The sequence below is a fragment of the Musca domestica genome, unplaced genomic scaffold (genome assembly GCF_030504385.1).
Source record: "Musca domestica strain aabys unplaced genomic scaffold, Musca_domestica.polishedcontigs.V.1.1 29, whole genome shotgun sequence".
NCBI lineage: Eukaryota > Metazoa > Arthropoda > Insecta > Diptera > Muscidae > Musca > Musca domestica.
Genome location: NW_026712296.1, coordinates 299,705 through 317,757, shown reverse-complemented (window position 1 = coordinate 317,757; position 18,053 = coordinate 299,705). Strand labels below are relative to the sequence as shown.

The following is an 18,053-nucleotide window of genomic DNA, read 5'->3' as shown; positions in this document are numbered from 1 at the left end:
ATATTCAATATTTTGATGATTTTAGCGACATTATTCATTGGAATTGCTTCAAATTTGGTATTTAATATTCGTAATGGGTACTACAGCCTATGACAGAAAATTGTCTATGCAAGTCCAGGTCTTCGTATAGGCCCCACATATCAGTACCTCCCTTTATTTGGTATTTTGACAATTGTAGGTAGAATATCCACCGAAATTGTTTGAAATGTGGTATTTGAAGTTCCTAATAGGTACTACAGAAAATTGTCTATGCAGATCCATGTCTTCGTATAGCTCCGATATATCAGTACTTTCCTATATTCGGTATTTTTACGATTGAAGATACAATATTCACCAGAATTGTTTGAAATTTCGTATTTAAAGTTCCTAAAAGGTACTACAGCCTGTGACAGAGAATTGTCTATACAGGTCCAGATCTTCGTATTTTCGGATTTTTTCGATTTCGTACTTGAATATTGTAATGGCTTATGACAAAAGTCTTCGTATAGATCCCAATATAACGGCTATCTTCGATATATATATTCGTTCCAAATGGTGGAGGATATTCAAAGTTCTGCTTTTTTATTTGTTTTTATTATTTTTGATATATTTTCTCATTATACAACAAACAAGACGCTTGATTAATTTAAATTTTACCCGGTTAAAATACGGCACGCTGTGATCGAAAAAAGTATATATGAACGGTGTGTGTAAAGGTGGGAATACATAAAGCAGTTGGCTGGCTTAATTAATCGGCTGGCTTCTTCGTAGAGGAACAAAGGAGTTTAAGGTTGATTTAGTTCAATTTTGGCCCTAAGCTTCTTTGTTCATTTCCGAAGAAGCCAGCCGATGACTTAAGCCAGCCAAATAAGCGCTTTATATATTCCCACCTTAACTTCTATATTTGACATTACATATTTCAAGAGTGCGTCATAATATACGCAATATAATCATAAATTTGGATCCGACAGTCCATCCCACATGTTTTAAATCATGCTAAAATTCAGTCAACGTACAACGTATGCAAAAAAACGTAGCTTATGACGTAGCTCTACATGCGAAAACGAAGAAAAAATTCTCCGCATTGAGAATTTCGGGGGATGTGAATTGAATAAATAATCTAATTTCGATATCAGAACAAAAAAAACCCAGTATCGTCATCAGTAAACAAGAAATAGAAAAAAAATCCATATAGGTATGAATGGAAATTATCTAGATTTTAATGACGACAATGGGCATGATGGCAATCTATGTGGCGCTTTTGCCACCGTCTACTAGGAAAATACCCAGCAAACCCTCTCACTCTCGGTATCGCGTTTGTCTCTGGCTTGAATGTTCTTTCGAGATAAGACAAACCTCTCTAGTAGGTATTTATTTGTCTATGCATGATAATATATCACTCGGCAATTGGTGGGGGAGGGGCGGCACACCAATAGCAATTGATCGGCCAATTGTTAAAACTTCAAAAACAAAAAAAAAAAAAAAAACATGTGGAACGGGTGATGACGCAGATCTCATCGGGGGGAACAGTGTTTATGTATGGCGTGGAAACAATGAGAATGAGATATGTAGGGGGGCTAGGAAAATACTTGTCATTAAAGTAATTGAATTATTTTTTTTTTAACTTTTGACAATATATATTTTTTTGATAGATATTTGGACTTCTTGTCATGTCATACGAGAAAGACAATTTTGAAAGAAACAAATACTAAACATATTTTTTCACTTAGCGGGGGTTTCGGTAGATTTAATCTATTTGTTGACATGTTTTTCATTTATGTTACCAAATGTTTCAATTGTTCTAAAAATAAATATTGTCAATTTAATATGGCACAAATACAAGATGTACAACAAAGATTGGCAGCCGGAAATTAAGTTATTAAATTTGAAAATTTAAGTTTCGGAGAAAAAAAACTATAACTAATTTCGTAAAGGTGAGGGTATATAAGCAGCATAACATCATGGCTAGGCATATAAATGTCAAATTATAAGGGGAAACTACGTCAGGATTCGTGTGTGGCTTGCGAAGACTTTAAGATGCTTATATACCCTCACCTTAGGAAGGAATTTAAAAAATTTCCAAAAAAAAAAAATATATAATCCGTTAAAAATTCTGTTAAAATCTTAAAAGTACCGAATGTGGCCTCTATATTGGGGTCTATACGAAGATGTGGACCTGCATATGCAACTTTTGCCATAAGCCATTACAATATTCTAATACGAAACTTGGAAATAATCCGGTGAATAATGTATCTAAAATCGTCAAATTACCGAATATAGGTAGGTACCGTTATAATGGAGCTATATAAAGACCTGGACCAGCATAGACAATTTTCTGTCACAGGCTGTAGTACCTATTAGGAACTTCAAATACGAAATTTCAAACATTTAGGTGAATATTATACCTAAAATCGTCAAAATATCGAATAAAGGGAGGTACTGATATATGGGGCCTATACGAAGTCCTGGACCTGTATAGTCAATATTCTGGCATAGACTGTAGTTCGTATTACGAACTCCAAATACGAAATTTGAAACAACTCCGGTGAATAGTGTCGTTAAAATCATCAAAATTCCGAATATCGGGAGGTACCGTTATATGGGGGCTATACGAAGACGTGGACATTCAAAGACAATCTCCTGTCATTGGCTGTAGCACCCATTACGAACATCAAATACCAAATTTGAAACAGTTCCGATGAATAATGTCGCTAAAATCATCAAAATACCAAATATAGGGAGGTACCGTTATATGGGGGCTATAAGACGACGTGGACTTGCACAGACAATTTTCTGTAATAGGCTGTAGTATTCATTACGAACTTCAAATGCCACATTTGAAACAGTTCCGATGAAAAATGTCACTAAAATCATCAAAATACCGAATATCGAAGGGTACCGTTATATGGGGGCTATACCAAAACATGGACCTACATCACCCATTTTCAATACCAAAAGTCCTGCAGACATAATACACATTTGAGTAAAATTTTATCAAGCTACTTCATTTCGTTCGGAGGGACGGAGGGACATCGCTAAATCGACATAGAATTTTATGCTGATCAAGAATATATATACTTGGTGGGATCTATAATGTGTATTTCGAGGTGTTACAAACGGAATGACAAACTTAATATCCATCCTCCATACTATGGTGGAGGTGAGATAAACCCGCTGGCAAATTTAAGAGGAAATATGCAAAAAACGTCTTTTTGTTGGACAATTTTAACTAATAAAGAATAGTGGCATGATGGCAAACTTCCGATTGGCAGAAATGCTACTTTCGAAGAATTGCCAACCCTTTTTGATAATTTTTTATGTTTTCCGCTTTTCGTACTTTCTGGACAACATTGTTCTCCATGAGCGAATTTAACACTTGTCTCTCTCTAGTTTTACTTCAGTTTAGTAAATCCGGTTAACGAATACAGATAGTCCCATCGACACAGCTGCTGGGACAATGAACTGTCAAAGCAATTTTGAATGAAAAATGATTGCAATTTGAAAAAATTGTCGAAATGCCTATCATACCAACCTCCGATTGGTGTCGTATAAGAAAACTTATAAAAAAATACTTATTTTTGAAAAAAAAAAACATTTTGAAAATTTTGACATCACCTACGTGTATCCTTCTATCATCACAAAACAAATACTTATAACATCCCCATTTATGCTTTGATATTCCTTCATAAAGTACTTCTTGAAACACTCCACGATTTTTTCTTTGCAAGTCTTTAAAAAATACTTTTTTAAAACTCCTTATCCTCTTCCACAGTTCCTTGAATTATATGGAAAGTTATTCCATGATAACATTCCGTACGAGCAACAATTTATAATAACAGAATATGCTATAAAAACTATAAGTACTTCCGCACAATAAACCCCCCAACAACCCTGAGATGCAAAAATAGTACGGAATTTCCCCTTAAGGGATTTACAGTTTATTTATCAGATTACATGGAAGAATACAGGTTATTGGACGAAAGATAACATCGATTCCACGACCTAAGAAAAACACTCTACAATTGGTTCGATGAACTTTGGCCGAATGAGGGTCACCACCGAAGAGAACAGATAGTGAGAGTGCTGCTCAACTATCAGAAATTATCGGCACTTAACACTTTGAATGGCAACAAGCATTTGTTTATGTGCGGATTATCGATCAACAAACAGATATTATTGGATTGTTTAATTATTTTGTCTATGTTTAGATTTGTTGGAAAACACAACGAAATTTTGGTGTTTTCGTGTTTTGTATTTTTCAATGTTTTTATTATTATTTCCTTTGCAAAATAAACACCTTTTCAGTTGTACAAAGAATTGAAATGACTTTGTACAGCAGTTCTTGGTGTTTTACGCACGAGTAGCTCTCAAATAGGCGTTTATCGTTTCTTGAGAATTTTTTAATTAATTTTAAAGAAAAAGTAGCAAGGACAAATTAAGTTTTGTTTCATGTCTCTAAAAATAGTTACAGTATATTTGTATAGCCTAATTTGAGGAATATAAGTTTTCTAATAATAATTAAAAGCGGCATAACTTTTTGGGGTTCATAAAAAAATGTTATGGTAATAAACGCAAACATTTTTCAAAAATTCAAGGTTAGCTGTAGTTAAATTTTTGGAGATGGGGGAAATGTATGGCAGTTTTTGGATAAGAAAATGGTTAGTAGTTATGCGAATTCCCGATATTCGGTATTTTGATGATTTATGCCACATTATTTAACGGATTTGTCTGAAAATTGGTATTTGTAGGTCATAACGGGTCCCTGTATGTGTGGCAAAACATAGCATGTATAGGTCCACGTTTTGGTATAGCCTTCATATAATGGTACCTCCCGATATTCGGTATTTTGATGGTTTTTGCAAAATTTTTTCACTGATTTGTGTAAAAATTGGTATTTGTGAGTCCTACTGGGTCCTAGTTCGTGTGGCGAAACATTGTATGTATAGGTCCACGTTTTGGTATAGTCCCCACATAACGGTAGCTCCCAATATTCGGTATTTTGATGATTTTTGACTGATTTTTTCACGAATTTCACTGAAAAATTGGTAGTTGTAGATCATAATGGGTCCCAGTTCGTGTGGCGAGTCATTGTAATTATAGGTCCACGTTTTGGTATAGCCCCCATATAACGGTACCTCCCGATATTCGGTAACTTGATGATTTTTGCCCCTTTTTTTCACGTATTTGTCTGAAAATTGGTATTTGTAGGTCATGGGTTCTAGCTCCGTTGGCGGAACCTTGCATGTGTAGGTCCACGATTTGGTAGAGCCCCCATATAACAGTACCTCCCGATATTCGGCTTTTTAATGGTTTTTGCCACATTTCTTCTAATGTTTCCTTTTCCCTAAGGTGGAGGGTATTAAAAGTTTGGCCCGGCCGAACTTAATGTTTTTTTACTTGTTATAACAGATTTTGTGTTGGCGGAAGTATTAAGATGTAACCCATCTTCGCAGCAGGTCTTGTGTTAGTAGAAATAATGGAATGTGTGAAATATGAAGAGGATCGGATGCTTATTCCGGATTTTGCGATCGTTTTGGTTATTCAAATCTTTGCCAATCTCTACCATGATGGTAGATCTAGATCTACTGATCTTGCGTTGATGGAAATATTGAGATGTGCCAAGTCTTAATGGAATCAGATGTTAATTTCGCGTTTTATGAGCTTCATGAATATTCAAAATTTTGACCCTTTGTGGGGGAGGTACGAGAAGGAGAGGACCGAAATATCCCATCTTCACAGCAAATCTGGTGTTAGTAGAAATAATGGGGTGTGTGAAATATAAAGATAATCGGATGCTTATTTCGGATTTTATGTTTGTTTTGGTTATTCGAAACTTTAAACGTTTTGTGGGGGAGGTACCAGAAGGAATGGTCCGATCTCGACTATCTCTATAACAGATCTTGTGATGATGGAAATATTGAGACCTGCCAAGTCTGAATGGAATCGAATGTTAATTTCGCGTTTTATGAGCTTCAGTATTCAAAATTTTGACCGTTTGTGTGGGAGGTACCAGAAAAAGTGGACCGATATATCCTACCTTCACACCAGACATTTGGGATAGTGAAAATATAGTGATGTCTGTAATCGGACTCTTACATCACATTTTATAGGAGTTTTAATTTTTCAAAATTTTACCCTCTGTGGGTGAGGTACTTGATAGAATGAATCGACATTGTCCATTTTCGCACCTGACCTAGCACAAATGAAAATATTATGATTTGCAAGGTTGGAGCAGAGTCGGATCATTCTCTCTCTGTCTGTTCAGTAAAATATTTTATATCCTCCATACCCTTTGTCATTCCGTTTGTAACACCTCGAAATATATTCTTGATCTGCATAAAATTATATGTCGATTTAGCGCTGACCGTCCTTCTGTCCGTCTGTGGAAATCACTCTAGCTTCCGAACGAAATGAAGTAGTTTAATAAAGTTTTACTCAAATGTGTATTATGTCTGCAGGACTTTTGGTATTGAAAATGGGTTATGCAGGTCCACGTTTTGGTACCTCCCTTTTTTCGGTATTTTGGTGATTTAAGCGACATTATTCACCGGAAATGTTTCAAATCTGGTATTTGAAGTTCGTAATTGGTACTTCAACCTATGACAGAAAATTGTCTGTGCAGGTCCACGTCTTCATATAGCCCCCATATAACCTCTCTCGATATTCGGTATTTTGACGATTTTAGCGAAATTATTCACCGATTTTAACAGATTTTATTTTTTTGAAAATTGCCAAAATCGTTCCAAATGGTGGGGGGTATTCAAAGATCGGCCCGGTCGAACCTACAGGTTTTTTACTTGTTTTTTTTTAATTTCGACCTTTTGGGGGGAGCTACCGTTATTTCAATGAGGCTCGTCTTGGCGGTATCAAATGTTATATACCCTCTCTAGCCATATGGCAGAAATATTTTACAAATTTCAAAAAAATTCCATTTTTTTCTTTTAATTTCCTTGCACCATTCCCCGCACCCTTTCACTACCAAATTCTTTGGCCACAAGTTAGGCGATTAAAAACCAATTAAAAAGTTTGTTTCGAAATGGGGATTTACTTTAGACACTAAAAAAACAATAATTTTCTATTTTTTTTTTTTAAAGAAATTAAAACGTCGAATAGAAAATCACACTTGACTCAGACTATATAACTTAACTTAAATAAATATACATCCGTTATAGGGGTAATACAGATAAGATTATAACGTCAAAATTTCAATGTATAGATTAAACATGGGAACGAAATCAATTATGTATTAGAATTTGACTGAAAAAATACAGGCAAATCCCGCTAAAGTGAATTTGGGAAATAGAAACTATAAAAATCTTTTTAAAATTCAAAGAAAATATTTTGGAGTCTTCCAACCTGGTTTTAGAACAGATGGGTACACAAGCATCCACTGGTGTTGCTTTAACACTGTTTACACGTTCTCAAATATGTTTAATTAGGGTTGCATGAAATGTTTACACCCTCAATATAAAATCCAAATAAAAATATGTGAAAATTTCGTTAAAAAAAAATTATAAGAATTTTTTATTAATAATTTAATTAATTAAATTAAAATAATTAATTAATTAAATTAATTTAATATTAATCTGTGTCCTTTTTACTTTTTGCAGGAATATTGTGATCATGTAATGACTTTATGGAACGATTTTGGCATTAGGACCTGTTATGAACGTTCGAATGAATTTCCACTATCGGATAGTACAAAATAGTAAGTATCTACAAATAAAGGCATACGAAGGAGAACCAAAATTTGGCTTCCCTAGAAATTATTTTTGAATTTTATAAAAAACAATGTTATTAACATTTTTCCATCTCTTGCAGTTTCCTTGACAACTTTGAACGCATCTGTCAGGATGATTACATTCCAACCACCGAAGACATACTGCACAGTCGCAAAGTAACCACCGGCATTCACAATATCTCGTTTCGCGTGCAAATACCCAAATATTTGGGTGGTGGCGAACAGATCTTCCATATGTACGATGTGGGCGGTCAGAGGGATCAACGCAACAAATGGATCCAGGTCTTTGAAGGTATCCAGGCGGTATTATTCCTCATATCATGCAGTGATTTTGATCAGACGCTTCGCGAAGATCCTACCCAGAATCGTTTGATAGAAGCCTTGAGTTTATTCCGTGGCGTTTGGCAAAATCGTTTTCTTTCCTCAGCCGGTTTTATTGTCTTCCTCAATAAACAGGATATTTTGCGAAGGAAAATTGCCGCCGGCAAACACATTGTTGATTATTTTCCCGAATTCGAGGATTTCTGTAACAGTCCTCAGGCGGAATCTTGTTTCGACGAATGCGACTGGACGAAAAAGTTTATCAAACAGAAACTTATCGACATCACAGAGGAGCCTGTCAAGCGGCCATCACGCAATCTCATGAACCACAATGCCAAACGTGAATGTTACTACCATTTCACGGTGGCCACCGATACCGGCTGCATACGCAAGGTATTCAACGATGTCCATCAAATGATATTGCATGACAATTTGGCCCAAATGAATCTAATGTGAGACGTTTCACCCCCCACTCCTACCCCACCACAAAACGCTCCATCTCTGTGCATGTTCTCCCATTACGTGAGTGCGGGGGAACTGGTCACTTCCTTTCGTCTGTGATGTATTCTTTAAGTTTAAGAAATTGGAATAAACACACCGTAGTAACGTAGCAAAAAAAAAACAACCAGAAATAGTTAGGAATATTAGATTTTACTTTTATTATACAAAAAAAAAAAAAAACAAAAATATTCGCAATAATTTAAGTAGAATATAATCCTAGCTATAGAAACCAATTAATTGTAATTTATTATTGTACGCTAAATGAGTAAAATTAATTTTTATATCTTTCTATTGGAAATCAAGATATTGACAACTGATTGTATATTTATTTTAAAGCAATAAATTATTAATTTATTATGTCTCTTTAAAAATGTATATACATTCATACGTAGACAAAGAAAACAAAAGAAAAGGTGTTTTAATTCATCAACGAGGCTAAAAGTGGTAATTGGTCACCAGTCTTCCGCGTGCAAGGCATTGACTATTCTATTATTTTATATTCGTGTTAAAAATATGAACTTACTTTTGAATGTCGTCACTAACAAGAACTTTTCAGCACTCGACTTTGCACTGGTTCCCTGAAAAAATCTGCGAAGGAATAAACTCTTTCTGGAAATAGGTTATTAGAAAATTATATAACTATTTACAGTTTGTTTGTTAAGAAGTTAATTAAATAGATAGTCAGATAACCAATGACCCGATTTTCAATACTTACAAATTGTTTGAGTATTGTCTCGTTTTGCTACACCAAGTCATCGATGGCATCCACATCCTTTATTTCGTTCAATGGAAATTCATGTTGTTTTCTATCTTATAATTTAACGACAACAACTTGTTACATTAATAGTATGTATTTGCGCTTTTACTTTTTCAATGATTGATTTGCGATTCCCATACATTAAGTTATTGTATATTAAATTGAACTTTGCTAGGTAGGTTATTTAGGGAAACATGCATACAATAATAATAATAAAAAACAATGAATACAAATTCATTCGCAGCTAAAATTTATGTTTTCGTTTATTATGAATAATAAATTTTACAATTTTTGAATAAAATATGGTCTGTTCCAGAACTGTATGTAAAGTATTAAATATTTTTACTACGATGACCTACTTTCCCTTTATTAAATCTAAAAAAAATTACAAATCTTGTTAATTCTTGCAGGTTCCAGAATAGAGCAATAATGATTTCCTCCTATCTTGGATTCAACTTTGTGGACTAACCCCAAAATATCACTCATGTTTTGTGATTTACCACAAATCCAAAATTAAAGTTCAGTAATTTGTCACGAATTCTAAAAAAAATTACAAATTGTGGTCAGTAAGCGATCATGGTTATTGGGTTGTTTTTGGGAGTATTTACTAAACTTTTCAATCTCTTTATTTTACAATGACTTTTTTCAATTTCACAATATACCAATTTGTATTGAATGTGCCTGCTACTTTATAATACCGTTTGTTTTCATTCATGTTAAAAGATAACATAGAGTTAATTTTTTCTCAAAGAAATGTTCAAAAGAAGGATGGTTTCCTCCATTTTTGGATAAATCTCTTTGGTCAATTGAGACTATTTCACCTGTTAACATGAATGTTTTCCTGTTGACATATTTTTGTGATTTTTTTAGAATTATTTTTTCAGAATTATTTGAAAAGATATGCAGCAAGTATTTGTAGCTTTTTGTGATTTTTTTTCTTTATTTTTCAAATTAACTAAAATGTTCCAACATAAAAATCGTTAAGTCGAAAGTGACAAAAAACGCTTTATAAATTTGTAACTTTTTCAAGTTGAATAAAAATTATTCTACGTATGGTACAATGAAGACATAAGCTCCATATATATGTTATTATTGTGCAATAATTAGATTATCTTTTTTTGTAATATGAAGTCAAAAACAAAACATAAAGTGTTACAAAACGTACAATTCAAAATAGAATGTTGAAGTAAAAAAATGTCATGATGTGATTTATTCTTGTCTTATCACTTATAATAGAAAACAGATAGATGTGAAATAAACAAAACTAGCTTTTAAAGTATCAGCTACTTTTGTGTGTATTAGAGGTTAACATTCAGAGAACGAAGAAAATCTTTGCTGCAGCCACAAAAAAACATGGGCTTCAATGCTGGCTAATTGACTCGGGGACTTGTTTTAATGCGGTGGAGGCCATAAATTCCAACCTAAAAAGGAATACATTTTAATTTATTATATTAATTCAAAAATAATAATTTCAAAATAAATATTACTTTTCATAGAACGGCGCTTGTAAGCCATCAATCAAACCAAATATGACAGAATATGCCAACAGCGAAAAGCTTCACATAGTGATGAGTGTGTACAGTGGTTTCTATTTACCTGCATCAACATTAGCTGCGCATTGGCCTTTGCAGACCAAAAAACTTTTTTTATGCCATTTTTTTCTGAATCCCTTTATTTGAATTGTATTTAAGTGCCCAATCGATAGCTGCACATTAGAAATTCCTGCCTCGAAAATTTGGTAATTTTTTTTAATTTGGTTACAAAAGTTGTATTTATCTGCACAAGAAAATTTTTTGCAAACTCAAAAAGACACTAATAACTACCACTTCGTTTTTATTTTTGTATTCGCAAAAACAATAACAACACAAGAAAAGAGCATGCATTAAAAACATATTCTCGCTTCCTCTCATTGATTTTGGCTGGCTATTACACGTACGTAAGTAAAATAACGATTGCTGCTTTGTTGTGCACGAATAGAAAATTAAAGATACCTGCACTTTTTGTGCACGTAAGTAAAATTAAAGATACCTGCTTCATTGTGCAGATAAATGCAATTAAGCTACCTGCATTTTGGGCATTGCTGCACAAGATGTCGTGCAATTTTTGATTGTGCAGGTAAGCAAAAAATACTGTAGTAGGGTCTATCTGGCTATCCTTTTCACTGCGAATTTCTGATCATATAGCTCGACTCGAAAGAGAAATAAATAAATAAATTAAAATGAAAAAGAAAAATTTAAAAAAATGAATAACCAAATAGTATCAATTAAATTCCATACAGATAACTTACCATATCAAATGCTGCCAATGTGGCCATCGTTATTGTCTGAAATCCTCCCAAACTTCCAAAATTTTCAAACATGGTACGATATGGATTAGGCGATGACCTTCTTTTTCATCTGCCCATTGGGGAATGGGCAAAAATCCGTTTTAATGTGGAATACTAATTAAAAATATTTTTTTTAATTCCATACAGATAACTTACCATATCAAAAGGTTCCAAGATGCCCATCATTATTGTCTGAAATCCTCCCAATCTTCCAAAATTTTCGATGACCTTCTTTTCCAACTGCCCATTGGTGGAGACCAAGAAATTCAACCTACAAAAATCCGTTTTAATTTCGAATACTATTTAAAAATATTTTTTAAATTCCATACAGATAACTTACCATATCAAAAGGTTCCAAGATGCCCATCATTATTGTCTGAAATCCTCCCAATCTTCCGAAATTTTCGTGGTTTGGGCGATAACTTTGCCCAGTTGTGGTTTGGGCGATAACATTGCCCAGTGGTGGAGGCCAACGATTTCAACCTAAAAAAAATAATTATAATTTGAGATAATAATTATAAATACTTAGTTAAATTCCATACAGATAACTTTCCATATAAAATGGTGTCAAAGTGCTCATAAATATTGTCTGGAAACCTCCCAAACTTCCAAAGTTGTCGTACATGATACGAGATTGTTTAGGCGATGACCTTCTTTTTCCCCTGCCCATTGGTGGAAGCCATGAATTGTGAACTGAAAAGTATATAAATATTAGCTATAAAGTTTTAGTACGTCTGTATAACAAAGTGCTATGTGGGCAGCTTGACACGTTTGTTTTTCCCTAGGTTCTATGTTAAGCTTCCTTTTCTTCGACCTGTTTTGCCTTTGCTTTGCCTCTTCTAAAGACAAATTTTCCGCCAACCATTTGGCAGTTTTCATAATTAGAAGATGTAGGAGATACATTAAGTGTTGTTCTCTGTGCTCTTTACACTTTTCATCAGTAAGGAACCAGGGAAATACGTCTTTTATTTTTCTTACTATGACATTGAATGTCAATGTCCTGATTTGTTGTGCGTGAAGAAATGTTTTAAATATATTTTGATACCAAAAAATAATAAATTGTTATACGATGAACGTTTCTTGATTGGGTTTACAAGTTTATTATTTGGATTATAATTCTTTGAGTTGATGTATTCATCATCGCTTCAGCATTCGTCTGCAGTCGCCTTTGTCATAGCGGCGTGGCAATTTCGCAATTTTATTTTATTTGTAATTGTTTTAAGGATGGTAAATCCAATCACGTACCGCTCGGCCTGCATTTCTACCTGATTTGTCTCAACACTATGGAATGTGTTTAGGATTGACAGCATTTCCATTTCGATTTAATTCCTTTGTTCAGGGTGCATGGCAATGGGTTTCTTGGTAGTGCTAATTGACCAATTCAAATATTTATCATCATCCGTTTCGCAATTTTTCACCGAGCTTCCGCGTGCGCTGTTTTAATACTTCTGAGAAATATAACGAGCAACATCCTTAACTCCCATACAGAGGGGTTAGTGTTGTTCCCTTGTGCCCGGAATCTTGAGAAAACGTTCTCTAATGCATCCTGACTCAATTTTCCAAGAAGTATGTAGTCAACATTGTTGCAATCCTCGAAAACTTGTTCACCAATTAGTGACATACCCTTCATTGTCTGAACTAACCATCGACACACCGTACCGTACCTCTGCTCTTCACGGTTAAGTTATTCAGGAACGCTATTACTTGGTCAAAATACTGATTTTACTTCGAACAGCCTCTACGCATTCGTTGATTGTAGGGATTGGTCAAACATATCAATTAAGACTTGCAGGAAATCGCTGGTGGTCGCTGCTTCAGGCATTATGCGACAATTTGATGCTATACCATTGAATGCTATTATGGCTATAGATAATGTGCGACTAAAAATTTGGGTTGCTCTAGCGACGTTCATCTTGTCCCAGATTGACAAATTTATATGTCTCTCTGTTAACTTGGCACATAACTTTACAATGAAATTTTTCTTATCATATTCAAATACCGCTTCGATATACTTTTTCAAAATAGCAATAATTCAAAGGCATTTGAAAAGGTAAGGATAGTCCCTTGTACATAAAATAATGGGAACTTTCATTGTTACATAGGAGGCTGTATAGACTCTGGTTGGAGCTACCTTGATCACATACGATTCCCCTTATTTCCAACCCAATTCTCTGCAGTTCATCTATATTTTTATATAACAGAGTTTTAACTGTTTCGCCAGTAACACGACTGTTCAAAGCATAAAAACTGGTTATATATTTCCAATTGCTACAATAGCCTATGGCCAAAAATACCTTTTGAAGCAATTCTTGACGTTCTTTAGTGACCTCCCAAATTATGCTCCAATTCTTTTCTTATTTCCACTTCGTCAAATGCGATGATGACTTGCCGTCCGTGCTTTGTGAATGTAGCCATTATTATTATTATTATTATTTTTTTTTTTTTTTTTTGAATTATTGATATCATTGTTGTCATTGCCAACTGCGCCGCCAGCAGTTTATTAAACTCTAAGGATGTGAAAGATTTAATTTAAACTCATTTCTCAAAAGGTTGTAACTTTTCTTGCTTGAGAGGTATGTACATTGGGACATATTTTTCAGAATATTTCACAAATCATTTTTGAGAAATGAGTAGCCTTTTTATCTGACACATCCTTTAAGTAAATAGAAATTTGAATGTAGGTTCTTTAACGCCAATGCCAGTTCATCCACCTTCTGTCGCAAATTTTTCCACCCGTCCACGAATGTTTATATATGCCACATGCTCCGTTCTTTCAATTTCAAAACAGTTTCGTAGTCTTTGAATTTCTGTGATCAATTTTCTGTTGACATGGATTGCCTCTTCCAATTTTTTTAACTGTCTGGTCCTTTGTATGGCAACTACATGTGCATGGTGGTTCAGACGGTTCAGGATCCTTCTCCTTTACAATCATTTTATAAAGAATGCCTACATTCCTTCGTTCATAGCACCGCAAAGGTACTTTAGTACTTGAGAAGTTATTGGCTGATTGAATCTCATATAAAACGATTTTCCAATCTTTGCTGTCAATCTCTTACTTAGTAATTCTTACCTCGGTGGGGAGACGTTCCAGTAATGCTGGAGAAATTGAGGGGAAATTTAAAATTGTAGTAATTTTATTTCAGAATTACACTATTTTCCAAAAAATCCCAAATATCTAATACGTATTCTACTAAACATAAAGCCACGGAAAATATTTTTGTCTGTTACGTAGTCGATAAAATTCATGTAGTCTCATATTTTTCCAGGCGAAAGCTCTCTCTTTACCTGAAAAAATATTTTTTTAGGCCAACCAACAAAAATCTCCAAAAAAAAGGCAATATTGAATCGCAAGGTAACGAATGTGTAGAAGCATGACAGGTTAGAAGCGTGACAAATTTGGTGACAATATATATATATATATATATATATATATATATATATATATATATATATATATATATATATATATATATACATATACATATATATATATATATATATATATATATATATATATATATATATATATATATATATATATATATATATATATATGTATATGTATATATATATATATATATATATATATATATATTTATATATATCTTTTTTTGGCCCCTATTTGCCATCTTTTTTTCTAACGGGGTAAAAAACCTCTTTGCTTTCAAATTGTATTTAGCCTATTATTTATTATAAAAATCGTGACTTATAGTCAGATCTGTGATTTATTGTGCATCAAAGAATAGGCATCTTACACACACACTTTCACACTTTTCACGTTATAATTGTTGTTACTATTGACCTGGAAGTGCTCCCATCCGTAGGTTCATCTTGCCAATGTATTCTGCCAAAAAATTGTTATCACATATTCTCATATGCTTTTTAATTTTTGAACTGTCGATTTGTAATATTGCACACCAACTTTTTAACTGTCGAATCCGGTTAAAATGGTCATTAAGTGGGAAAAAGGTGCTTGAATGATTCGCAATTAAAAATACACTTTCTTGACATTGTTTTAAATCACAATGTTTATAATTAAGACACAAATTATAATTTAAATTTAAAAATTCCAAAAGCACAATTTTCAATTTAAAATTTCACACAATTTCAGTAACTAACACTTCAAGCTTTGAAACCAGAATAATTTAAACCCACTCAAATTTTGCTTTTGAAACTTCTTAAAATCATAGGCTACTAAGACGATTTTTAAAATAAAACGTTGGTAAATTATTAAAGTACTAAAGAATATTTACCACAAATTTTTTTTGTATTCCAACAGGACTCAGCACGCGCCACCCAAGAGTGGTTACAAAGTGAGGATCCTCACTTCATTTCCCGCTCACAATAGCCATCAAGATCTCCGGATACCAATCCATTGGACTATTGTGTCTGGAGTACTACTTTAGGTTGGCACTAAAAAATACCAAAGTGTCGATCACCTCAAGCAAGCGCTTCGCCGGGAATGGGCCAAAATACCACAGAGCAACATTCAGGCAGCGTGTGACGGTTTCATTGGCCGTTTGAAAGCCATCATTCGTGCCAAAGGTGACCAATTCGAACAAATCTAAACATATTCTAAAATTTGATGCTGTTTCCGACATTTTTTGCTTTCATTCAATAGAATTTAAAAAAAATTATGGCGTTTGACATTTTTTGCAGTTTTTTATCTTACCTTGTACATGACAATTAATTTTACTTTAAAAAATTAAAAATTAAATATTTTTGTGTGGGCGTTAAATTACTGCTAGTAAATTAGCCTAGTCTAAAACAGAACAACTCAAAAGAAATTGTCAACAAAATGGCCACACATTAGCCAATCGCTTCAATTTTTTTTTCTAAAACAACAAGAACACAGTTACAGATAACAAATTATCTAAAGTACTCTTGCGCCATCTATATTATAAGCAAAAAATCAAAATCAATTTGAGATCATGGAAAATGAAAGCTTTTACTCAAGGTAGATCTAACAGGTAACCGCATTGGCGAATTGCAACAACAAAGCAACAAATAATGACTATATTTTACTGGTTTAAACCGAAAGTTTTCCGGAACTGCAAATGACAAGAGTCGAATTCTTGCACTACTTCCCGTGCTGTGCTTTGGGAATCTTAGATGTTGAGGCTAACTTAATTCTTAAAGCTGCACTCCATTCTAACCTCCTTCCTTCATTTTCTTTTAATTTTTTTACTGGTTTCACTCTTTACTTGCTCTTAAATTATTTGAAATATTATAAAAAAGGTACTTTTAGGGAAGACAACATAAACAAATTTGTTGTTGCATTCATTTAGGGGAAATTCGAATTCTTCATTACAACAATTTGTTTTGACATTTAATGGTGCCGTCAGCTGGGCTGATGCGATTACCTAGTACATCTACCTTGCTTTTACTCATATTATTTTAGGGGAAATGAGCTAAGAACGGTACCACCGAACGTCCTCTTACACAATAACTGTTTTCGAAGATAAGTGGTGAGAGCTTTCCTTCGTCTATATTTTCATCATTCTATATCTTTGTACACTGGTGGCCAAAACTAAAGCAACTAAAACCGCAAAGACAATAAATGACATATAACCTTTACAAAAATAAACAAATCGAAATTATTTTTCCAGTTTAAAAAAAAAATAAATTTGAATGGAAAATAATAGTTGTGTTCCAGTACTTTTTTAGTAGTAAAACTAGCAGAAGAGAGAACAGTTCGAAATGTCATTCTCAATTAGGTGTGCTCAAAAAATAAGGGAACGGACAATTAGCAGAAATGCGATAAAATGTCAAAATTCAAAATTCCAAGAGTAAACAGTCCAAATCGGACTGGTGAAACCTTACTGAAACGGACGCCAAAATTTAAACAAATTAGTATTGAAGACGATACGTCAAAATTAATAATCTATAATAATAATTAATAATCTGATTCATCATTCAGCCAGTCCTCTTCACTACTGGAATCATCCAAAAGTGCTCCATATTTTTCTTTTTGTTTTTTTTTTGCACTACAAATACTAGTTTTTCCTTTAGTTGTTCATTTCTTTATTTTTGTTATGACGCGGGAACATTGAAATGTATCAATACATTTTTCAACCTTGTTAGCCCTGCCAATTAAATGTAAAATTCACAATTTGCACATTTCTGCTCGGCCAAATTCATGTAGCTAAAACAAGCAGAAATGTGCACCACTCAGCGCCATTTTTTTCTCGAGAGAGCTGCAAGTTTTGCTAGTTTTTGCAGTACGGGATCGCGTTGTAGCAGAATTAGTACTAATTAGTACTAATTTGTAGGTTCTGGAACACAACTAATATGTGGAAAACTAAAATGACCCAATTTTTGCTTGGTCAAAACTAAAGCAACTTTTTGATTTTTTATTTTAAAATAATTACATTTTGGGTAGAAGTCGATAGCATCACCATTATTTTAGATAGCAGCTGCACACCTAC

General features: G+C 33.6%; 1 protein-coding gene and 1 long non-coding RNA gene across 3 annotated transcripts in view; one reads left to right on the top strand and one right to left on the bottom strand.

The window, feature by feature from the left end:
• LOC101897311 (guanine nucleotide-binding protein G(f) subunit alpha) overlaps window positions 1–8,844 on the top strand; it is a 31,401-nt gene extending 22,557 nt beyond the window's left edge. For both annotated transcript variants that reach the window (XM_005189306.4, XM_005189305.4), the window contains exons 4-5: window positions 7,590–7,687; window positions 7,801–8,844. In XM_005189306.4, the coding sequence (XP_005189363.1) occupies window positions 7,590–7,687; window positions 7,801–8,497 (795 nt within the window). In that variant the 3' untranslated portion in view covers window positions 8,498–8,844. The remainder of the gene's footprint in view (window positions 1–7,589; window positions 7,688–7,800) is intronic.
• A 1,728-nt stretch (window positions 8,845–10,572) lies between these two features.
• LOC131803323 (uncharacterized) lies at window positions 10,573–11,710 on the bottom strand. The gene is made up of 3 exons (XR_009342521.1): window positions 11,587–11,710; window positions 10,787–11,487; window positions 10,573–10,720 (listed from the first exon to the last, which is right to left on the bottom strand). It is a non-coding gene; the product is annotated as an uncharacterized LOC131803323 (long non-coding RNA).
• Window positions 11,711–18,053: the final 6,343 nt, after the last annotated feature.